General features: G+C 39.7%; 1 protein-coding gene across 5 annotated transcripts in view; it reads left to right on the top strand.

Annotated features, from left to right (window-relative positions):
* Positions 1 to 25,969, top strand: part of si:dkey-178k16.1 (band 4.1-like protein 1) — a 54,353-nt gene that overhangs the window by 5,485 nt on the left and 22,899 nt on the right. For all 5 annotated transcript variants that reach the window (XM_015967613.3, XM_015967612.3, XM_015967609.3 and 2 more), the window contains exons 2-4: positions 11,753 to 11,841; positions 12,550 to 12,699; positions 24,682 to 24,786. In XM_015967613.3, coding sequence (XP_015823099.3) covers positions 11,770 to 11,841; positions 12,550 to 12,699; positions 24,682 to 24,786 — 327 coding nt within the window. In that variant the 5' untranslated portion in view covers positions 11,753 to 11,769. The remainder of the gene's footprint in view (positions 1 to 11,752; positions 11,842 to 12,549; positions 12,700 to 24,681; positions 24,787 to 25,969) is intronic.

Here is a 25,969-nt window from a genome sequence, read left to right as displayed (position 1 = left end):
ATAAAATGATCACATTTAGCACTGACAACTATTTTTGCAAAATTGTTGCAATGTCTTTGTGTATCACCTTTGACCTATGTTAAAAAAGCAACAATGAACTGAGCAAGGTTATAGACAACATGGTTATAGACGAGTATTAACTACATTTTTAAAAAGGCATTACTTTATTTACTGCCTCAAATTAGATGAGATTTGTTTACTGGCACGTATGACGATTCTAAAATAATGTGATTCATAATGGCGCATACATTTTTATCACCTCTTATTTGACCTCTTCATAAAACGTGAACATTTAAATGAAAACCAGGAAGTGGAATCTCATGTAAAGCTTTTGGCCATTTTCCTACAAACATCCCCATCGTCTCCTCCACTGTCTCCATGGTGTCACATCAGTGTGCCTCTCCCTCTACATGAACTGTCACATTCTTCAGCACGGGGCCATGCGATGGTTCACTTCTTTCTCCGTCCTTCACACACGCGTACGTCTCAACCAGCCCAAAAAATACCTACGGGCTGTTCTCGCAGTCTCTGTTGTTATTTTCTTTATTTTATTCTGATATGCTTGACAGACGATGTTAGGCTAGGGTTCCCATGGAAACTGCATATTAAACAGGCATGTCTGATGTTTTTGTGTTAACTATTGTTGGTGGCATCACTCCTCACTTTGGTTAAGACAGAGAAAAAAAACCTGCTGCCAGCACAGCGGGGTGCCTGTCACTTTTCCTGTCACTGATTTAAGAGCGACGTTCCCGTTCTGTTTGACTTTGAAAATTAAAAGTTGCTGAATCACACTGAAGAATGCAGATGAACCTCTTTTGCTATAAGCATGCAGGATATGCCCTATCTGTCTCCAGTTTAACTGTTTATTAAATAGTATTTTATGATTTCTATTATTAATAATCCTGGGAGATAATTTTCTCCAAATTGCTTACAAGAAATAAAAAGTAATCAAAAGTTATGCACTTATTGCAAACGCTTCATATTTTCAGAGTAAATCTTGTTAGTTTGCTGACCCTCAAATTTTTCTTTTAATACATTTAACATCAACCACAGAAAGATGTTTATGTTGCTTGTTTATGTCTAGTTAATTATTACAAAGTCTCATAGTTTGTGCCATAATCCTAAATTATCTCCTAAATGCTTACCACAAATCAAAGACTGCATGATTTTATTATTTCCCAAAATGGAAGACAATATTTTTGCAATGTTTGTCAGATCCCTCTAGCATCCTGGTGAATTTAAATGATGGCAACTTGATGATTTCTTAATTTTTGAACATGTTTCACTTCTAATCTATAGAGCTAATAGCTGAAAAAATGCAAAGATTCAAGCTTTTGAATGGTCCTGCAGCCATAATGATCCTAATTAGGTCTCAAAACATAGGTGATTAAAACGAGGAAAACCCAATTTATATCAGAAAGGACCGGGGCAGCTGTAGTCCAAATGAGAAGAGTGGTTGTCCACTGAAAGGGAGTTTTTGATCCCATGCCCCATGTGTGGGAGTGTCCTTGAGGAAGATGCTGAACCCTGCACACAAGTGCATGATCATGATATGATTTTTGCAACAGTGTAGTCTTTTCTTTCAATCATGTTCTTTACATTTCTTTGGCCGTGGAACTAGTTTCTCCCTCCTCCCTTGCTGCATCACGTATCCTCTTCACTAGCAGCACAACATAAGCTTTGGACCAGTCTAGAAGATGCGGGCTCTTTCAATTAAGTGAACAGATTGCTTTTTAAGAAATCAAATTATACATTTTGACAGCTCATTTTAATTGATTTTACTGGCTGATTTCTTCTAATCAGTGAGGATTAACTTTACAGTGACCCCAAACTCCTTGCTTTAATCATCTTTATCTGCACATCTTCCACCATCTCTGACTCCGAGCAATAATGGAGCAGACCCCAATAAATGTATCACTTGAACTGTCCTTTATAATAAACTCCTGAAAGGACAACGGGGGGTTTCCTGTGCTGAAGTGTAGAAAATAGAATTCCCTCTGCAGCAGTGCAGACCCTTTCTGCAACAAAGTGCTTATGATGTGTAGACATGAGTGGGCTGGCTCTCCCCAAAGCTCTCTGTCTCTTTGGAAGGACAAACTTGCAGCCTCATTGGTTTACATGTTGTATCATTTATCTCAGTTGTGGTGTGACATGATTTGCAGCAGATTTTACACTTGTGCTTTGCAATTTGCTTTTAAGACTGCTGAGTACCACAGGTTTTAGGAATGTGTGTATATGTGGTTTCTCCCTGAGCAAGAGCATCTCCCCAGTCATCCCTGCACAACCCCCACCATCTTTCACCTGACTTACTCCTCGGCTCAGCCAGGATTGATGGACTGTTCAAGGCATTGGTAGAGAGGCACTGATAGTAAAACAGGGATGTGGAGGAAGATGCATGATTAAATTACAGAACATGTACTATCATTATACTAATACACTGGGTGTTTTTGTGGAGGATGGGGTTTATATGTGCACAACAAGGTAATTTAGTGCTACAGACTTTTCTGAATACATTTTAAATGCTTATATTTATGACTGATATGTACAAGCTGAATTAGAAATATTGGTATCTTAATGCGAGTGAATAGTAAAAATTTTACCTGTGAATAAATTTATTAAAAAATGGAATTATGCATGTGAACATTTGCAAATAATTAAATAAATAAAATTATTTCAATCTCTTGATACAAAAAATTAGATTTTTTAAAGAAATCTCTAACCTAGAATACACTGAAATATCATTACAGGTAGAAAAAAAAGCGAATACATTTCTTTATTTTTTTGCTACCACAAAGAAAAAACTTTTAGACAATTTTGCAGAAGTTTTCAACTCAAGTGATCCTTTTTGGGCTGATGAACATGATTTTTGCAGAGAAATTTATCTCCCCAAAGTCCAATAAAGCCAAGAATATATATATATATATATATTTTAGCTCCAAGCATGCTTTCTTGGCCCCATAAATAGTTAATAATTGATTATTTGTTCAAGTCTGGGAATGGGTGGTTTGGTGCAGACATAAAACAAACCAGTATATGCTCCAATCAAAGTGATGTTCTGTTAAAATGTCAAATGAATGACTTGTCAAGATAATGCAAAAGCCTGGTAGAACATGTTTTATTTATTTCTGTGATACGTTAGGTAACAAACCATGTTCTGGTAAAAGAACGTTGGCAGTAAGTAGCTAGGGAGGACCAGCACTATGATGAATTCGTTTGACTTTTTAAATAAATCTGTTCATCTGCCTCGACCTTTAAGATGTCCAGCAGTATAGATAGTTTAGGATTAAAGATGTGACAGTCATTTAATCAATACATTTGCAGTGGTTTCTAGTAAGAATGAATGCCTTCTAAGTTGTGAGGGCTCTTGATGCGCTTGTTTCAGGAACTAGCAGAATGCCACATCACAGGAGAGCTTTACACAGCGGGATTTTGAGTCTTATTTCTTGATATTTGTACATCTCTCCTCGGATTGGATAGCAGCAATGTGACTACCACTGATTCTGTTTACTCTGCGACCTTGATGCTTTATCTCCACAAATAACACAAGCCTGGAAGAGCTTCTGCTGTTTGGTGGAGTTGTTAATGCTAATGGTTAGCATCTACTAGCCGGGACGTGCTCTGCTGTGTTCTGGATGCTAAAACAACAACAGCCTCCCTCGTCACTAGTCAAGATGGGAGAGTCCATGAATGTTTCTCCTACTTCACACTGGAAGCATCAGTGGTGAGGGACGGCAGCCCATCTTCAGATAGAATCCATTATAGTCTATGGGGATGATTCAAACCAGCTGTGATGCAGATATTTGAGGTGTGTCCCAGAAGTGGCTCGCCATGCTGCGCTGCTAACAATAGGATCGGTTTTCCTTGTTTTGCCACAAGCTGCATCTAAGATATGTGAATTTCCACAGGCAACAGAGCTAGACAAGAAATCACACGGTTTCAGTGTAAATTTTTGGGTTATTTTCAAATTAGGACTATTGCAGTGATGCAATTTCATATCTATGTAGATTACGTCAACACGTGTGACCTAAACTCAGCTAAGAACTTACCTTTTCAGGGTAGCTTCTGCATGACCTTCATCACTACCCTTTCCTTATTCAGCCCTTTCTACCAATTCTGCCTTTCCCACTGATTACCTCTCATTCATTTTCTCCTTCCCTTTCCTCACATTTTTTTTAAATTGCAATTTTTTTATTGTGAACACTGGACCAGCTCTATACGGGGATCCTAGAGGGTTCCCAACCAATCTACAGGTGTTTTGTGCATTTGGAGAAGGCATTCGACCATGTCCCACAGGGGGCCCTTTGGGGGATGCAGGGTACTGGGCCCTATGGGTTGGTAGGTCCCTGTATGACCGGTGTCAGAGCTTGATCCGCATAGCCGGCAGTAAGTCGAGCTCGTTTCCGAAGGAAGCTCGCTGCTTTCTTAATTTGCACTTGAAGGCCTAATCAAGACTCTTAACGGCCATTTGGCCTAAAATATGAGTCGTATGGTCATTTTAGGGCTGTGAGCGGGTCTTCAGGTGCATGTTAGCGGGCACCTTTAGTAGATTTAAGGAGCAGGAGAGGATTTTTCTCATCTAAACCAGGTTGATACACATCTTTACTTGCTCAGGCGCACACATGTCTGATGGCAAATTTTTATGCCTCTCTTTGATCTAGCTGCCGAAAGATAGACCAATGAGCAGCATCCATTCAGTGCTCTGATGTGCTAATTAGAGATCTAAAAGTAGATATTTTAAGATCTCGGTGGGTTATTTTTTTTAAAGAAATGTTTTACCTGAAATGTTGATTTAAAAGAAAACACAAGAGTGCTTTTAAAAGGGCAGAGCAAAACATTTTTTCCTCATACAAGGTTGTGAACACTTTTCTGTTTCAATGCCTCAGTTTCTTTTTATAACAATACTTTTATATGGCTGCTGGTGACCTAAGTCGGCTGACTGTTGTTTTCCATTCTGATTTGTTCTCACACGTGCAGCTTATTTTCTGTCGCCACACTGCTCTGGAAGTAGGCACACACTTGACTCTGGTAGCACGCACACACAGTTTCCTGATGGCGTGCCGTGTTTGAGAGGTGAGAGGATTCCACAAGATGTTGCCTGCGTTACTTCTGCTCTACTATGACTTGTTTTCGAGATGCCACATTTGACAAATTTTCTCTACCCATCTGCCGATGAAGGATGGGCCTGTGGGCAACTGACGGCTGCCTGAAGACACATCAATTCTGAGGACCCCTAAACTGACAGAGTCTTTGAGAAATGGCATGAAGACAAATGCACTCAGGCAAGCCACAGCAAACAGTGCATCACTGACATTATTTTGCCCCAAATGATCAGCCATCATGTGTTTTACTTTCTGGCAATATGTCTGAACTGCAGATGCTGAGGGTTTTGTAGCACTATGCTGTCTAGTTTCAGTTTTTTTAATGGGATTATGAAGTTTGACCCCTCTTTTTTTAACCCTTTATAGGGCCAACGTCTATATTTAGACACTTCCACTCACATTAAATGATGATGGTGTGCCTTTTCACAAACTCTTACAATTATGGGACTTCACCCAAACAATCAAGCTAGTCACGGTTTGTGACATGGCGCCATTCCGCCAATCAGTGCGGGGCTATAACGCACCAAATGTTGTGATTGCAGAGCCAGAAAACTCCACGGTCTCCTCTCATGTTTACGGTCAGATCTCTAAAACTAACATTGCTAGGTTTATGAAACTCTCACATCACAAGGTTGAATAGTTGAGCTAAATAAGGATACATGTGTTTTAATGTTAAACTCAATAAAGTTAGTGAAATCTGCCATATTTGAACATACACCCTGAGCAAGTAAAAGCAATTGTGAATATTTTTAGGTAAAATCTGTTGTTTTTAGAAATAATTTTAGTATTCATGGTAACAGTAATAACAATTATGATGTTGAATATATTTAGCCATTTTAAACTAAGATTTCTCTGGAAAATGAAAGACAGTTATTGCGCCAACCAGTCGCGCCATCAGTGATGATGATGAACAGGAGGAAGATGACATTGAGGCAGATCCTCAAATATAAAATATTCTAAAATATTATAATTATCTATATTTGATCAGTAGTATATAATCAATAACTTTTCAAAAACATTCTACAGTAATCTGTTTTTATAAAAAATATACTAAATTGTTTAGCAATACAGAATATATCACAATTACTAAACAGAGATATGATGTTCTAAAATCAGCTAGATTATTCTAAAGTGTCTTATAATTAGCTATACTATTCAAAAATTATGTTTATTTAACTTGTTCATGTTTTATTTTGAGATTTATTTGACCAGAACAGGGCCAACGCTCATATTTGATCATTTTGTTTTCTCAGATTTCCAGCATGAAAATAAACGTTTTTGTAAATTGTAACATAAATACACTTTGGTTATGGACTAAATACTACCTTGGGGTTGGAAAAAAAACGACTTCAATGAGTGCCCATAAAGGGTTTAATGTTCTGTGTCATTTTCAGTCACATAAATGATCCCGGACCGTAATGGTTATCAGTAAGGATCTCCAAAGATCACAGAATGGGATGATTCAGCAACAGTTAACTCTGATTGTGCATGTCTAACTACATTTTCTTTTTCTGTATCTTGTAAAAAAAAAAATTTGATTCTGACCAATCTACCAAGTAATCTTATTTTTGTAACAAGAGAGGAAAGTCGATGCATCTCAGGGAAACAAAACTTGTTTATTGGATCTGAAGAGACCGTTTTCTTATTGACTGTCAGAGATACTCCACCAATGAACGCTGGGAAAAAATAGCTGAAGTACACTACTGTGTTGGACCATCTGTACACTCATATACAGGGTAAGGCGTAGCAGGAGGTGGAAATGACTCACTCTAGAATAGATTACAGGGTATATCTGCATATAGAATAGTACAATTATTACATTCATATTTAATCTGGTTAACAGGTACAATGAGCGTAAATATTACACAGACCCCCACTGCCCTCTTTGAATATTGCACTTGCAGCTTGAGAGTGGTGGTCTGGTCCCTGGAGCTGACATGCCTGGCACTGCAATCAGCTTCCAGCACTTTTCAGGTCATGAACACAGCTGATTTGTTTAATTTAGTGATGAATCACTCCTGTAGACACTAATGAAGGCTGAAGAGACGTTTCAGCTAGTAGATTAAAGACAAACGCACAGTGAGGAGATAAGATTCACTTTTGCTTTGGGTAACATACACTAGGGGGTGCTAAAAGCGAGCCAAAACTGCATAGTATTCCTTTAAATTGATGCCCATTTTATTTTATTTACGTCTGGAAGCAAACAAAAGCAATGTTAGAAGGTTTTTTTTCAGACTGCTTTATTTCACTACACAAATATAATTAGAACCCCAGGGTTATTCATTTCGAATAGAACACAAAATCCCTTTATAGTCTCTCACTGGGGAAACTTTGGTGTCACAGGAGCATTTATTTAAATATTTAGGCAAAGTTATTGCAAAAATCCAATGAATCCTTAATCTGCACCCTAAATCAATCGGGCGACTGTGGCAAAGGAGTTAAGTGCCCATCCCGTAAACAGAGGGTTGCAGGTTTGCACCACATTCACTTGATGTTACCAACTGAAATGATTTGGGGCTTTTCCAATAATTAATTAGTTATGTATTAGACTCAGCTGTGTTCTGTTGGAATATTTCCATTTAGGATCTGATATTTATGAACCACCAGCTGACTTACATGAATACCAAAGTGGAAAAAGAGATTTATTAAAAGGAAAAATTTTTAGATTCTCTATAATTATTTCTTGTTTGGATAAAACATAAGAAAATACTTCATATAGTGTAAATGTTCTTTGTTCAACACAGTTCCAGTTCATTTTCAGACGATTATCTCCCATCAACTCTCTCACAAATGTGACTAGATTGGGATTGAACATGGGTGAAGACACTGATCTAGAGTTTTTTAGTCCTTTAAAAGCATGCTGCCCTGACAGCGGCAATGTGGAGTTGATGCTGTGTGGTTGTTTTTATTGAGCAGATCTTTAACACATATGCAAGTGCATGGACAGGAGAGATGAGATTGGAGATGTCATGGTTAAAAAGCGGATGTGGAATTTGAATTAGCTTTAGCACACAGGAATGGTTCCCCATATGGGAGGATTATATAAGAAATGTAAAGCTGCTGGGAAAGCCTGTATCCTGGCATCCATATAGAAACCTGCTACATACTTAATTGAATTTCAAATGTGAAATAAAGAAAGAAATCTGAGAAAAATCAAATTATAAAGTTACCAAGCAGCTCACAGCAGATGTTTAAGGGGCAAAAAGCAACACAATCTACCTTAGTTATACCACAGCAAACCATTGTGAACTCTACTCAACAGTTTTCCATTATGCAAATTCCTGCTTTTGGACAAACCATCAATTTAAAAAATAAAATGGATGCAGTTGTGTATACATTGCACATGATGCACAGTGTCGAAATATATATCCTGTTTTGTAATCATTTTATTACTGGAAATAAATTAAACTGCCTCTTTAGAAATTGTGCACGCACTCTGAACCGAGTGTGTGACATCCGCAGCCTTTCAGGTGCCAAACTGCACTCTGCTTTGATCTGGCCTTCATTAGATGGCAAATTGAAACTGACCTGCCATTAAAGCTGAGGCTTGCTGTGCTGCAGCCTCCTAAATCCCAACCACAGTCAGCTGGCTGGAAAGCATAAAAATATTAATTGAGGCTTCTTTAGAAAAATATAAAACCATATTATTTCTTCACTGAGAAACACATGTTAGTCATTACAAATGCACACATCTGACATGACTATCATTATTCAACATTAAAATAAGTTCTTTATTTAAAGATCAACTTCACTGAAAAAACTATTATTTTAAAGTATTTCTGATCATAATCGGTCACTGAGTTTTTCATGCAGGCTCAGCATGAAAATAGTTTCCTACACCTATCTCCTGCATTAGCTTCTGATAGAAAATGGAAATGGACTCATGATAGGGAAGGCTGTTGATCTAGCATCCATGAAACAGCAGAGAACGTCTCAGCTAGAAACTAACCGTTAGCATTAGCAACTCCATCGCACAGCAGAACTCCTCCAGGCTTGTGTTATTTGTGGAAATAAAACATCTGCATTGCAGAGCAGATGGATTCAGTGATAGTCACATTGCTGTTAGCCAATCCAAGACAAGGTATCCAAATATCAGGAAATAAGACTTCAAATCCTGCCATGTTCAGCCACTTCCTCCTCCAGCTGACTTCTGTCCTCAAACAGATGCACCACACCTTTTCCTCCCAGGAGCATGACTTACAAGGCATTATTTCCTAATAGAAAGCACTGCAAATGCATGAACAAAAGTTTCCATTTAATAACCATCTTCTCAAGAGAACACACGTTAGTGGTTCATGCAAACATTCTTTATAAACCTCAACATCACCATCAGCTTTGCATCCAACAGTTTTTACATAGAATTCTGTGGTCGTTTGCAAATGTAGCTGCCAGCTGCGTAGCCCTGGGCACTTCCAGCAGGAATATCATTAGATTTCTGCCAGATTTAATGTGCAATGTGCACAAAAATGGTGGTGCAAAGGTGTATAAGTATCTAAAATGTTTATTCAGTAAGAATGTTCTCATGGGTATCCGGAATGGCAATTTTTACTAGGAATAACAGAATTATAGATATCTGGAATTCCTATCTAATCTGCCTAATAAACAGTGAGAAGGCCATCTTAGATTTTTCCTACTAGTGCAGTTGTTATTGTGGATGTTCTTAATTATAATGCTATGGTAACATAGCTGTTAATGTCTTCATTAGAAATTTTGACTAATATGTGCTAGGATAAATAAAATTATTGCTATATTAAAACTAATTACAGAGAGGTCCAATTGTTGATTAAATGTTAAAATGGCATGCCATATTCTGATCACTCAACGCGTGTGCTATTTTCTCTTATCTCCTCATCTTTCTGAAGCACTGTTTGTTTTTCTTTCCTCGTCGTTTATAGATTTGTCCCCATCAATATTTACAGATCCATTTTGTTAATGTAATAATTGTACCATGCAGGCATTTTGAATGCCCCATCTCCCTCCCGGCTTTCACAGCAAGCAGAGGCCCACTGTGTCTTTGGGGTTGAGTTCAAGCGTGCCACACATGTGTATGTTCACTTTTGCCGTTTCTTACCGATTCGGGACATGATGGGGGGGGGGTCTGTGCCGGAGACGGCTCCAAATGGCTCCAGCTCAGTTTTGCGCATGACCGACACATCACTGGTGTGGCTGCTAGCAGCCTGTCAGTGCAGCTGTGCTTCATTCAACCACATTATAGTAACGAGCCACTTTAAATGCCTAGTAACGGTAATGGCGTTGCAACAATGGGAAAAGTAATAATTAGATTACTCCATTACCTAAAAAGAATACCGTTAGTGACACCATTAAACCCCGTTACTCCCAACCGAGTGCTTCTTCCTTCTTCTACTCGTATTGCCCATGCCTACTTGCGTCTACAGTTGTGTTTGTCCATATAAGGAGTGGAAATACACAGAACCTCTTTGTCTTACCATTTTAGCCACTCAAATGGACCGCAGCTGCCACTTCTGAAAGAAACAATCATCGGTTTCTAGTGAAAACACATGAAAGTGTGAAAACGTATCGAACTCTAAATGACTTATTAGTCAATGTTTCTTTCAAAGCCATTTTTGAATTTAAAGTCATCACTATAACTGCTAGAGCTTGTCCATTTATTTAAATCAAAATTAATTATAGAAATTATACATTTCTAGAGAAGAAAAACCTTTAACGTCATAATTACTGCCACATAATCAGAAGCACCTGCTTTAAATCCAGCAGTTTCTACATAACTCAAACCTAAAATACCATTTGATTAACCTGTAATTTGAGTTTTTTTCCCTTCTCATTTTATCTGAAATTTCAGCGGAAATATAAAGCAGACGTAAGCCAGTTACCCTGTGCTCACCTTTCAAAGTGAAGCTAATTTTTCTCAGGCCTTTATCTTGGATAATTCCTTTCCCCAAGGCCGTAGGAGCTAATCTGAACATCAGCCATTTTACTACATGTAACCTGGAGAAATCATGCTGCAAGAGTTCAGTTCCCGTATAATGCGGTCACCTTTATATTACAAGACTCTTCTTTCTCCAGTTTACTTGCATGTTGCAGCATTTTGTATATCACCCTCTGTTCTCCTCCAACCCCTGTCCTTTGACTCCTTCCTTCCTCCTGTCTCATTCTCAGTGTCCTCTCCTCCCTTGTCATCCCCCTCTTTCATTCTCTCTCAGTGTGCTGCTGCTGTGGGGCTCTCTGGCTGATGTAATTTATGCTATCTCCTTTATTCGTATGAGCAATATCGTCCTGAATCCCACACTCTTCATGCAGAGTGCTCTCCTGTGAGACGCCGTGAGCCAGCACTGACTGAGCTATACCCCCTCCATTTCTTTAAACCACCAATCAGCCCACAATGCAATGACCATGCATGTGTGAAAACCTGCTCAATCTGCATGCTGGGGCAAGATAATTAAAGCCACCAAATGGTAGCCGTCAGATGTAAAAGAAATTGGTTGTGATGTCACCGCCGGTTTTGCCTCTGCAGAGGGTCGTTTCACAGAGCACCTGTTTGTGTGTTTGGCCCACAGTTCCTGACTTTAATCGTCTGTCGACAGATTTGGCTGCAAGCAGCACTAAATGCTTCACATTGATTTTAGGAACAGGAAGTGATGGTGTTGACTTTTTATGTTCATGTGTGGTTGCAGGAGTTTAAACCATTTCTATGACAACGGAGAAGGCGTTGGCTGGGGAAATGAATACAGCAATGGAGTGCGATTCTAGGAGGTCCAATCAGGTGGGAGCGTTTTCAAACTTTTTTTTTTAAGTGACGATGTGTATTTTCCCTGGCAATTGGGGGCAGTAAATACCTAAATCATTGTAAGCAAGTGGTATTTTCGTGTTTGAGTAAGACCTTGCCAACGGATGGCCATTAGGGTCAAAAATCCCTGGTAGCGAAACCTGCAGCTAAACAACAAGCACATCAGACTTCCTCTCATCACTGGCAACGAGTGAAGAGGTAAATGTGTAAAACGATGTTTATGAATGATGACAGTTTTAGAACCGCTTGTTTCAAATCAGCAAATGCATTTTGTCCTCACAGGCTCCTGTAGAAGGAAACTTGGCATCAAATATGGCGTCGCCCAGAGACTTGGAACCGCTTTGATGTATTTTAGAACAGATATTAATGGTTGTATGATGTGAAACCGCCAATATTTTTCTACAACTGGGCATAATTTAATTCATTTTCAACAACATTTCGATGGATATTTTCAGAGATTAACAGTAAAGACTACACACTGTCACTTTAAAACCCCTCACTCACATTTAACACGGTTTTTTATGTTTGGTAAATACCGTAGGCCAATTTTCTACCCCATCACCACACTTACCAGCTCACATATAATTTATTTAATGTTTTCCTCTTCGTGGAATAAAAACAAAACACCTCCTAAAGCTCTAAATGATTTGTGTTCATTCTCACTAACTGATATCTTTCTACCAGATTCCAGAAGATCAGGGAGATTTGGATGATAGCTCTGAGAAGACTCCCAGCAAAGCCTCCAGATCCCCTCAGAAAACTACCAAAAGGCTCAAAACTGTCCCTGTTAAAGTGACTCTACTGGATGGCTCGGATTATGAGACTGCTGTCGAGGTATAGTAGCCTGTTATGGTTGTTTTTAGAAGAGACAATGACTTATGCATCTAGACAAAAAGGATTTAAAAGAAAATCCACTTTTTAAAACTTCAAATTGATTTGATCATTTTAGTCTTTATCTACTTTTACATCAAATCAAACAAACACAATCAATGATATCAGATGGATATCTGGATGAAGGACTGGATGCATCTTGGTTCTGAGCCAGAAGCTGCTGTTATCTAGCAGTGCTTATCACAAAAAGAAAGAGATGGATGAAGGGAAATGAGACACACTGCATTGTGGGGGATGGAAGTCTCCGATGAGCAATCCGAAGCTTCCATAAATCGTGACTCTGTAACCTTTTATGTTTAAACAGACTGCTGCAGCTTGGCGAGTTGCCACTGCTTCCAGTTTTATTCGAGCTTTGCAGTGATTCACAGTATTCACTGATCAAGTGCTGAAGAAAATTCACGCTCGCAAGTGAAATGACTTATGAGCGACGTCGGAGGGGGTGTTTCACAGCTGTGGAAAACCCAGCAGGTCACGTTTAAAGCAGAACTGGAGCCCTGATTAGGTGTGATGTGGCTGGGAATGAGCTCGTCTGTCCTTCAGCTTGTCAAAACATTTTCATGTATGGCTTTAAGCTGAGCAGATGGCCTCATATAAACAAATGCATATCAGATACATACAGTTGTGGTCAGAAGTTTACATACACTTGTAAAAAATATAATATAATGGCTCTACTGAGTGTCCCGTTATTTCTAAAACTCTGATTTTTCTCTGATAGAGTGAATGGAACAGATACTTCTTTGTCACAAAAACATTCATGAAGTTTGGTTCTTTAATGTCTTTATTATGGGTTAACAGAGAAAAGTGATCACATTTGCTGGGTCACAAATATACATACAGCAACATGAACTAGCAATTTTGGTGACTTAGAAACGTGTCAGTGAACTGAGCTTCATAGCATGGCCTCTTAACTTCTTGTGAGTGATTATGAGTGACTACAGCGGGTGACTTCTCTTAGGCCAGGTAAATTGGGCTCATTGGATACAAACACCCACAAACGCTACAATGGGAAAGTCAAAGGAGCTCAGCATGGATCTGAAAAGGCAAATTATTGACTTGAACAAGTCAGGAAAGTCACTTGGGGCCATTTCAAAGCAGCTGCAGGTCCCAAGAGCAACAGTGCAAACAATTGTTTGTAAGTATAAGGTGCATGGCACTGTTTCATCACTGCCAAGATCAGGAAGAAAACGCAAGCTATCACCTGCTGCTGAGAGAAAATTGGTCAGGAGGGTAAAGAGTGAACCAAGAATCACCAAAAAGCAGATCTGCCAAGAATTAGAAGCTGCTGGAACACAGGTGTCATTGTCCACAGTCAAACGTGTTTTGCATCTCCATGGACTGAGAGGCTGCCGTGCAAGAAGGAAGCCCTTGCTCCAAAAGCGGCACCTTAAGGCTCGACTGAAGTTTGCTGCTGATCACATGGACAAAGATAAGACCTTCTGGAGGAAAGTTCTGTGGTCAGATGAAACAAAAATCGAGCTTTTTGGCCACAATGCCCAGCAATATGTTTGGAGGAGAAAAGGTGAGGCCTTTAACCCCAAGAACACCATGCCTACAGTCAAGCATGGTGGTGGGAATATTATGCTGTGGGGCTGTTTTGCTGCCAATGGAACTGGTGCTTTACAGAGAGTAAATGGGATAATGAAGAAGGAGGATTACCTTCACATTCTTCAACATAATCTAAAATCATCAGCACGAAGGTTGGGTCTTGGGCGCAGTTGGGTGTTCCAACAGGACAATGACCCCAAACACACATCAAAAGTGGTAAAGGAATGGCTAAATCAGGCTAGAATAAGGGTTTTAGAATGGGCTTCCCAACGTCCTGACTTAAACCCCATTGAAAACATGTGAACAGTGCTGAAGAAACAAGTCCATGTCAGAAAGCCATCAAATTTAACTGAACTTCACCAATTCTGTCAAGAGGAGTGGTCAAAGATTCAACCAGAAGCTTGCCAGAAGCTTGTGGATGGCTACCAAAAGCGCCTGATTGAAGTGAAAATGGCTAAGGGACATGTAACCAAATATTAGCACTGCTGTATGTATATTTGTGACCCAGCAAATGTGATCACTTTTCTCTGTTAACCCATAATAAAGACATTAAAGAACCGAACTTCATGAATGTTTTTTGTGACAAGGAAGTATCTGTTCCAATCACTCTATCAGAGAAAAATCAGAGTTTTAGAAATAACGGGACACTCAGTAGAGCCATTATATTATATTTTTTACAAGTGTATGTAAACTTCTGACCACAACTGTATTTTCTTTCAACTCGACTCCCATCTTTCCTCCTCGTCTTAGTTGCATGCGTGCGCGCACGCACACACACACACACACACACACACACACACACACACACACACACACACACACACACACACACACACACACACACACACACACACACACACACACACACACACACACACACACACACACACACACACACACACACACACACACACACACACACACACACACACACACACCTTCAGGTCATCTTGGAAGTGACACTCGAGGTAGTGGTCTTTGACAGGAAATCCATACAGGTGACCAATGAGTGCTTTTACATTTGACCAGGGAGAAAATAGAATGGGGGAAGGAAGGATGAGGAGGAAAAGATGAAGAGTGAATCAAGAGGCTGGGAGAAAGATGAGGAGGAATAATCAGGGCATGGATGTTTGTATGAATGGGTAGATAATTGTGTATGCAGTGGAGGCGCACAGACAGCATGAAATCATACGGAGGAATCATTGCTGTAATCAGAGGCTTACTTACACAGAGCTGGTAGGAAAAAAAAACAATAAAAAGCAACTATGGAAGCAGCCAGACCATCTTTTTGATGTTTGGCATGCAATATTCTAGATATTGACTGAGTCAGTGCATTTATCATGTCCAGGGGTCTCATAAACGGGGTCTGAAAACTGCGTAAGTGAGAAAAATGCGACACACCTAAGCAAACTTTGGTCTGCATACGTATACATCGAGACGATGTGATCCCTTCATGCAAATCCGCTTTTTGGGCTTCTCAAATGTAATCCAATTGCAATTTTTTTCTTCAATATTGCAATTATGATTTAATTCACAATTATTTTCTCAAGGGGCTTTTCTCATATTTTTCAACTAATGGAAGCAAAAAAATAAATAAATAAATAAAATAAATAAATCTATGCAACTTGTACTGAGTATAAACACGTTTATGTATCTACATATCATATCAACAAGTTTATTTGTCTGTATATACATAAACACTCACAAGTAAAGACAATATGTTGTATTTGAAGGTTGTAATGGCCCTGGACCATTTGGGGTTCTCCCTGAGTTTTAGAGTGTGTGTGTGTGAGAGGAGATGCAACACCTGTCTCCCATCTCACTAGATTGCCTCCCAGTCAGACTCTCCCAACTGTTCCTGATGATCAGCTCTGCCAGCAACATAAAAATCAGCCAGCCCTCAGTTCAGGGAGCAGCTGATCAGAGAGGTTCTCTCTGGTCTGTTGTCTCAGCCGCATTTGGTTTTCTTAAATTAAGCTTAATGTAGCAACTTTGGTGGGTGCTTAGAAAAATTATCTGTGCTTAACTGTGACCATTTTCAGTGCAAAGGAAACTTTACACTTTGCTTTGCTGTAAATAAGACATCACTCAGTTAAGGAAGTTATGTGATGGTCTTACAAAGTCAGTTTGGTTAATGAGTTTAGTCGTTGTTACTAGCTTTGAGTTGCTGCTGATGTCTTTTTTATAATCTGTGTTTTGTGTTATATTTATGTAAATAAATGTTGTTTTGTTAATTTTAACATGAGAACATGTGTCCTCAATTGTTACCCCAAGCCCCCTAGACAGCCTGGATCGTAACAAAGGTGCAATGCTTTGCAGCCAGGAGCACATCCCTTGAAGGAGCATAGGTATTAGCATCAACTGTGGAAAATTTATTTGCAGGAAAAAAGTGTGTGCCATTTATTGAAGTCTTCTGTGTTTAGAGTTTTTGACGTTTTGTTCATGCAGAGCTTCTGTAGTTCAGTTACGTCTATAGCTGTTAGCCAAAATTCAGTGGAGTTAAAGTCTTACAGTTTTGTTGCTTTACTAAAATATCTGTCCGTACGTATTTGATTAGTGGCTATTTCAACTTTTAATTAGACTCTAAATGTAATCATTTGGCACATTCATAATTCATAAGAATGTAATTGGCGATATTAGCGATATTAGGGTTTTCTATGTATATTAGCATTGTGCTAACCAATCACTGCCAGTCAAATCACAGCCTTTGTGATTAGAAAGACTTCTTTAGTCACATCGCAATTTAATTGCATATGCAATTAATCGTTCAGCCCTATCCTCTTTATGGGGTTTTAAAGATGGAAAATGTGTAAACACCAGCTGCCAGTTTAAACGGGACACCTTTACACCATGTTTTGCCTACTGTGCCAGAGAGGTGGGAGGATGATCTTAAAATCTGGCCACAGCTAAACTACAGAAGCATTTTAGCTACTTAGCTCCAGCGAGGCAATAACCAATCTTAAACTCCAAGGCTCATCAGTACCTACACAGTAACGAGGTTGATCATCTTTTGTTTAAAGAAGTGGGACTCAGTCTTATTTACTTAAAAGCAGATGTGAATTCAACTCAGAGCCTTAAATCCCTCATCACCTAGTTTGGATTTTAGCTCCTACATCAGGTGAAATACAAACTGTAGGACAGTACTTTTAGGTTAACAACGGCAGTCTAAATGCACGTCACATTAAAACTATTCAGACAAGTGTACACGTGAAAGTACACCTGCTATACTTGTACTACTCTGCATCCCTTCTACGGAGGTTTGTCATATCCAACAACAAAATAGGATGTGGGTGTTGCTCTCTGGGTTTTTCACAACAAAATGAAAAGGAATGCACAAACAAAGTTTGTGGTGGTTTTCACATGAACATTTTTCAGCCACTTCCTTCTGGGTTCCTCATCTTAGGGAAGGCGTCAAAAGCTATAACGACGGTCGCAGCCCAACTCGTTTACTCCGAGTTGCATGTTCTAGCAACAAATTTTATTTTCTCTGGTTGTACAACTGCGAAGAGTGCGCCATCTTCCCAAGCCACACAAGTACAATTGTCTGGGGTAAACATTTTTTTTAAAATCCTCTTCAAATAAACCGCTACTAGCAACGAAACCTCACCATGCAAACCAATGGGTATGCGCTACATTTGTGGTCTCATCGGTGGATAGTAGGGCTTAATAACTGGGTTGTTTTAGCCCAATTAGCAGGGTTCTTGGGTAATTGTGAGCCCCAACGAACAGTTTTGAATTGAACCGAAAAATCTCTAAGACACCTTTAAACTTAATTCTTGTAAATAGTTTCTGTAATGTAACAATTCTTTAGATTTAACAGGTGTTAAAATAACCTTCATTGGGAAATTGTTTAATTTGTTTGGATGTGCAGGTTACAATAAACCAAAATACTCAGATCCCACATCTGCTTCTCTTTTATACCTGAGTACAATTCGCTATGCATGGCTTATTCCATTTCTGCCTCCCAACGCTATCCTACAAGGCATTTTCTTTCTGCTCTAGTTGGAGTTTTCACAGATTGCAATGTAAAGAAGTACTGGAGCACATCCTCTAGAGATTACTTCTGAATCAGAGCCCACAGCTGTTGTCTTTTATAGCTAAACAGTCAGAATGAAATCATTCACATATAAAAGGCAGATTTTATACCAACAGTATCACCACTGGAGCAAACCAAACTTGGTGTTTTACTGCTGTGCGTAATTCAAGACAGTTAATAGGCTTAACCAGTAATTCCTTAAAATAGAAACAAGACAACAAAATTTCCTTTCTGTTGAATCAATAAACAAAATCATCTGACAATGAAAAAAAATTAAAAACTACTTAAAGGGGCATTATGGAAGTTTGACAGCCAAAGCCTGTATAGAAATAATAAATTTCTTCTTCATACATTCTCTTGCAATGCCCTGGTCCTGTAGAATGAGCCCTGGCATTTTTACTGTGATTGCCTGTTTTTCTGTAAAATCGCAGAAAAAGAGAGCTGCTCGGGTCAAGCAGGCTGCTTCATGCGCGTTCACGCTCAGGCATAGCCCATAGCGTTTGCTATCAGTAGCTTTAGCAGCAGAGAGTGCGGTAGTGCCAACTCAGCAACTTTGTCGCTGTTCCTAACCCCAAAATTCCACTACCTCCGCTCCGCTGCGCTCCGCTCCGGCACAAACTCCGCAGCAAAATCGGTCCCGTTGTAGTCAATCAGAGCTGTTCCACTACTGCGGCCGTGCGGCGCAGTGTGCTGCCCGCCGTTCCGCCATCCGGCAAAAATAGGATCGATTCTATTTTTGCCGGACATCGGAGCACCTCCGCAATCAATGGACAGAAATCACAACCGCCCAACAGGAAAGAGAGCAAGCACAACTTCCGTTATTTCACAATAAATCGATAAACAAAAAGCGTTTTTTGTTTCTTCATATGCACAGTTTTAACAACTTTTAACAACTATCAATGGCGGCTGAACTTTAAATGCACAAAAATAAGCCATAAATACAGTTTCCACTATCAAAGTAGTCACACTTTGTTGATCCAAACACTGCTGATCTCTCAACACAAATGATGGGCAGATTAAACAGTTCATTTCGATGCTTCTCCCACACAACGGGTGTTTGGATCTAACTTCCGCATTCATTGCTCAGACTGTATCGCAAGATCTCGAAAATCCCGCACATGCCTGTTTGCGCACCTCAGGTCTCCGCACCGGAGCGGAGCCGTTGTAGAGCGGGTAGCAGTAAAAATTGAGTTCGGAAGCGAGCGGCTGCGGAAGGCGTGGGCGGACCGGAGCGGAGGTAGTGGAATCTTGGGGTAACGCCTAGTGATGAACCTAGTTACATTTCTGAGGACCTTTAGCTACTTTCTTCTAGATATTTCCTGCAAATTAGCAACAAAATAGCCATTTTCGCTCTGAACCGTTCTTTGAACGTTGTTTCAGCTGTCATCACTAGCTGCGTTTTCATGTGGCAAATTTCCTCAATCCGATTGAAATCTTGGTTGATCGGAATTTCCGAATCTCTGTTCACATGGACACGAACTGAAATGATCCGATCATGCCGTGCGTACATATGCACCAAGCATTTAATCCGATTAAATAGGTTGAGCATGCGCAGAGTTGCCTTTCACGAAAGAAAAATTGTAAACAAACGCCATGAAACGAAAAGAAAAATGTAAAAACAGAAATAACTATTCTTCCTGCTTTCCTGATCCATTTATTCAATTTAATATTTTTATTTAGCTCATAGAAGTTACGTTTTCTTCAGTGAATAACTGCAGATATATGCGTTGCTGCATTTTATTGTTGATTAAAATAAGGGAGGGTTATGTCTGCCTCTTGATCAGCTGGTCCGCAGGTCTGAATTGACAGCTGTTGCGCTGCGCTGCGGCACAGAGCGGGGACGGGGGTGGGGGGGTGGGGGGTTAGCCTCATGTTTTATTACTGAGCTCTGTTGTGGCTTATTATTAATAACATGTGACGATCAGCTGAAACTGTTGAGAAAAATCTGTTCAAACAAAATAACAGAAGATGTTCAGAAAGTTTAGAAGCCTGTGTTCATCATTAACGAACCGCATCTCAGGTCATCTGCGTTTACGTGCTTTTAACGACCACAGACTTTACTGTCGTCCAGAGTATTTAACCGAGGACGTTTTCCTACCCAACATCAGCCTCCAATCAGGTCTGTAAAACCCAGATTATCCTGTGTTCTTTACAAGCGTGTCTCCATCACCTGCTGCAGAAGCTGCTGTGTTCAAAGCTGACAGAAACGGGGATCCGTGCGCTGCAACCCCCACGATAAACCTGCGTATTTCCAGTAAAGATTTAAACATCTTTGTCGAATGATTTGTGCAATAATCAGATTTTTATTTTACTTCCACAAAATGCAAGTTCTGAATTAAATATTACTGAAACGGGACGGCTTGTTGTCGGATTTAAAAGCCGCCGCTCGTTAATTACACCGTCATTTTTGAAGTCAGGCAGTCCAAATGACAGCGGAGAGGCCCGCTGGCTGTTGCACACATGCGCAGTGGGCATTATTTTACCCCAACAATCCGAATGGCTGTGTACATGCACGTCAATCGGAATGAAGAACGGAATAAACCACCTCTCTCAATCGGATTGAAATTTCAATCCGATCGGGCCGAATCGGATCAGAATATTCTGATTGACATGTTTACATGCAGAATTTTCAATCTGAATGGGCATTCAATCCGATTAAATATGCGCATGTAAACGTGGCTAATGATATAAATGTTACAGATACAGAAGACATCATTGGTGCTATAGCTCAACCAGTAAGTCGGTGGACTCCTGTGCGGAAGTCCCGGGTTTGATTCTGGATGCAAACATAATTTATTTAGAACTTTTTTTTTCCATTAATGGTATATTTTTTTACAGTAAGATGCCCAAATTTTTATTTGAGACTCGCGGAACGGCATTGAATTCACAGATAAAAAAGATGTGGGTTCAACTTTCATTTTGGAACAATTTTTCAAGCAAGGGAAGGGCATGATCTGAGCATGCAGGAAGACTGACCCATCCTAAACCTTTGTCGGCTGTGCTGAAGAGAAAGGTACAGAACCAAATTATTTAATTAATTAGCTGCGCATTCTCCTGTCCTTTGTCCTCCGGGCCACACACACACACACACGGGACTGTCTCAGCTGAGCTCTGTGAAGCTGTTATTTTCGTTAAGGAGTGTGCACGTACAGCATGCGCGCCTCGTGCACGAGCCTACTATTGAAGCTGCCGTTACGCTTTTGGCCTGAGGGGGCAATCGCGAGTATAAAAATTCAAAACTCCGTAAAGTCCCTGTAAGCAAAAAAGTACAGAATCAACATCTGTTTTAAAATTAAGCCCCACCAGAATATTGGTCTGATCAAATCTAAGTAGGCAACCAGCAGGTGGAAAGTCTTTGGTCTAGAGGTTTGTTTTGTACTATATGCTGATGTCGGAATTCCAAAACCACGACCCGCTCGCCATCTCACACCGGCTTTATTTGAAAAAATAAATAAATTAACAAAAAAAATTGCCTAACATTAACTTCTTTTGGGACACAATTCCCTCTTCAGCCTTTATCATCAAGAAAAATGGCATAAACACATTGTTCCAATTATATTTACTGTGCTGGGCAATAATCCTACTTCACAGACAAGTGTCCAGAGAATTCTGGTGTTCTTTTGTTTCTCAGTGGCATCAGGAAACTTGAAAAGAGCAAAAAACGAAGAAAGAAAACAGACCTTTCCCTTTAAAAGAATATCTGTAAGCATGGTTAACGCTATTAGATGTTACACACAAGCTTGCATTCAGTAGATCCAGCACTTCCACCCTTGTGCATCCATGGTTACTCTACTTGTTTGCTAACTTGTGCCAGTTGATAATATCTGCAGCCAGTGAAGCATTGATGTGCCATTTTTCAAACAGTGCACAACATTTTGGCTTTATTTTCTGACGTGGATGGAATAGGTCTTAGTGGAGAGTAATGAGTTGATGGGGTTTATTGATGCTGACCCAAAATTTGATCAGTAATTAAACATTATGATTTTAAGTCATATTGCAAAAATCTCTCAATATCTACCAATCAATCATGACAAAACAAGACTGGTATTGCTGTGAAAATGCATTTGGCCTCTGAGGTTCCCCCTCTGGACGATATGATGTAATTGATGGAATCATGAATTCTGCTCTCTACCACAAAATTGTCAAAAGATCATCTAACTTTTGACCTTAAGCTATTGATGCAGGAACACATCTGGAGTGACTATTCTCCAGCTGCCGCAAATGCTCGGTTAAAGTTGTTCTAGCTAGTCTCTTTTTCCACCGAGAGCCAGGTTGGTTGGGATAGTTTCTTTAAAGTAAACAATTATAAAGTGCCTTTTATATTTACTCAAAGAAAGCAAAAAGTGAAGAAATTTCTAAAAAGGCAAATAGTTTTTTTAAGCCCTTTGATCAATAAACTGATGCTCCGCTTGTACTGTATCTGCCTGGACAGAAACAATAGTCCAATAAAAGCTTCTAGTCAGTTTAGCAGTAAGCTCACTAACCGTACTGTACATGAAAACATACCGACTGCCCTCCTTCTGCTCTCGTGGATGATGCAATCAGCAGAACGGATTTCCAGGATTACTACAAATGGCTGCTAACACGGTCAGCCACAAAACTGGTGACAGAAACACGATTTGATCCAATTGCTGCAACAACAAAATCTCATCAACCACATCTGAGATGGTTCCCATGCTTCGGGGCCCACCAGAGATGTGCGCTGCAGTTTCATTTTGGAGGGGGGACAATATAAAAATCTCATAGCGCATTCTCCATTTTTTAATCAGCATTATTCTCTCGCAGCTTCACACACGGCAACCTCTGTGCAGCAGAAGCCAAATAATTATTTATTTATCTGACAGAAAGATAAATTGCTTTGCAAGGCTAAATAAATTACCCTTCTTAAATGTTTTAAAGTTCTGCTGAGTGTGTTGCATGCCTTTCCTCTGGAGGACCGAACAAAAGAGAGATTTTTTAGTGGCCTTTTAGTTACCAGAGATGGAGAAAGTGAGAGGCCATGCACATATATACAGTGGGGACCTATTTCTCTTGTTTCCATGGTAACAGCTGCTTGGTTGCCTTGTCGCCACAAGAGCCAGGTCTCCCTTGGAGATGAATCTGCTGTGTGTGTGTGTGTGTGTGTGTGTGTGTGTGTGTGTGTGTGTGTGTGTGTGTGTGTGTGTGTGTGTGTGTGTGTGTGTGTGTGTGTGTGTGTGTGTGTGTGTACACACTTTGCCAGGGCTGCCTGCACAACCCACACAGACCTTAATTTCAGCCCTGAGGGGCTGAATAAAAAATAGGTGTGGTCTGTTTAACCACCATGGATGCAAAAATGCCTTTCCAGCCCTTACATAGTCAGATCAGAGTGTTCAGTGGTTCCTCCCCCTCAGCGGGAGGGCAGCAGGCTGAACACACCTTTCAAACACCATCTTGGTGGGATTTTTGTGTCACTTATTAATCCGAGTTGTGGGTGTTCCAAAACATGGATACACAAACATGTTCAAACATTTTCCGCCTCTGCTTGCAGTAGACATCCCACTTCTCTATTAAATAGGTTTTGGGTGTCTCAGTCCAATTCCCCCCTTAAAAATGGCACCATTTCTTGTGTTAAAGGTGTGGGATAATAAAAACATTTTTAATAATTTATTATATTTGTTCACTCAGAGTTTTTCCATGCAGGCTAAACATAAAAATAGTCTCCTTTCTATAGCTTCTGATAGGAAACAATAGCCTGACAGATCTTTGTCACACTGTCTCTTAACACTCATGGACTCACCCATCTTGACTCACAAAGGGGAAGGGTGGTGTTGTTTGAACGTTCGAGAATCAGCAGCGATCCTCTTGACTTGTTTAAGCTAGCCGTTAGCATTAGCAACTCCACCACATGGCAGAAGCTCCTCCAGGATTGTATTATTTGTGGAGATAAAACATCAACATTGCAAGTCGGTGGTAGAGTTGCATTGCTGTTATCCAATCAGAGGCGAGATGTCCAAATTTCAGGAACAAAACTCCAAATCCTTTTTCAGTGTTTTCTGTGACATTTTCTTTAGTCTTTTGCACAAAATGATTTATTGTTTTTCCCCTTGCTGATGCAGAGAAGTTTCTCTGTAGAAAGCTAGACTTGTTTCCTCACCTTTGAAGACGTTTGACTTGTAATTTGAGGAACTTTCTGAGTGCAAACTAAATGAAGATCTGAGAATTAATTGGATCAAGAAATCCCTTTAAACAACAAAGAGCTAAATGTCTTAAAATACTCAACAAGAAAGTTGCTTTTTAAAACAAAATAAAAATAGCTTGCAGGATTGCCATTTCCTTTCCTGTGTGTTCTCATATGCTTATATATATTTGTGTGTGTTTAAAAGAAATTCACCAAGGGCCAGACCCTGCTGGACATGGTTTGCGGTCATCTGAATCTGCTGGAGAGAGACTACTTTGGCTTGAGTTTCGTGGACACAGATAACTCTAAGGTTAGCTACACACACACACACACACACACACACACACACACACACACACACACACACACACACACACACACACACACACACACACACACACACACACACACACACACACACACACACACACACACACACACACACACACACACCTCCTCTTATCAGCTGTAAATATCTCCCTGAATAGCCTTTGTTTGGAGAAATGGTATTTACACTCCACAGGACTGATGAGCTAACGGCTAGTCTGAGCTCAGGCAAGAACAAAGCTGCGTCTGAAAGCAGATCAAGTCATAATTCACTTTGATTCAGTCACTGTTATTTCATTAACCTTATTTGTTTCACCTTCTAGTGTGTTTATATTTATATGTTTACATATATTTACAGGTGTAAACAACAACAAACAGTTAAAGGCAGCAGTTCTGGTTCATCCAAATGCAGTGGGATTTTATTATTGTTTTATTTCTACACAAATAACATCCAGTTATATAATGAAGGTGGGAAGATTCAACATTTACACAAACCGCTGTGGAGCCGTTTTGGTTTGGCTGTGCTCAGACTAGTCCTATACATAAAGGCTTTTTCTCTGAACTCAGGCTGATCGTGAAGTTTTTACTGGGCAGCAGTAATAATGTATAACTTTCATACCAAAACACTTTAAAATTGCTTTCAGATCCTTTTGAGAAGACTTAAGTATTTGTTCCTGTGAGACCTGGAGTGAAATTCACATCCTCGCCATTTTTAAAGCCAACAACAAATTTGTTTTACATTTCTGTAGAAACTGAGAATTAGAAAAGCTATTTAAAAAAATATTTATACCATTTATTTTTAATCTTCAGCTATTTATGGTCATGGTTATAGAGACTCTTTACATGATGTTTTTGGGTTGAAGCTCCGTGTGACTTCATGTGAATGCAAACTGCAGCTCTGAGATTTACAAGGTTCTCCAGTTCCTCATGAGCTTTGAGCATTTCCTTTTTATTGCCTCAGCAACCATCAACAATAACAATTATTTGACATTTTTTGTACAATTAGTCCGTAACAGTTTGAACTTGATTATTTTGAGGGCTTAAAAAGTGTTGTTTCTTTTTATGTCAGAGTAAATTTTTATTCACCTTTCAGCCGATCAACCCATTACCAAGACGCTGACTGCCTTTTAAATCGGTGTTTATCCACTTATAGTACGAGAGTGACG

Source organism: Nothobranchius furzeri, chromosome 15, assembly GCF_043380555.1.
Source record: "Nothobranchius furzeri strain GRZ-AD chromosome 15, NfurGRZ-RIMD1, whole genome shotgun sequence".
In the NCBI taxonomy this organism is placed as follows: Eukaryota; Metazoa; Chordata; class Actinopteri; order Cyprinodontiformes; family Nothobranchiidae; genus Nothobranchius; species Nothobranchius furzeri.
This window is presented reverse-complemented; position numbering and strand designations above follow the sequence as displayed.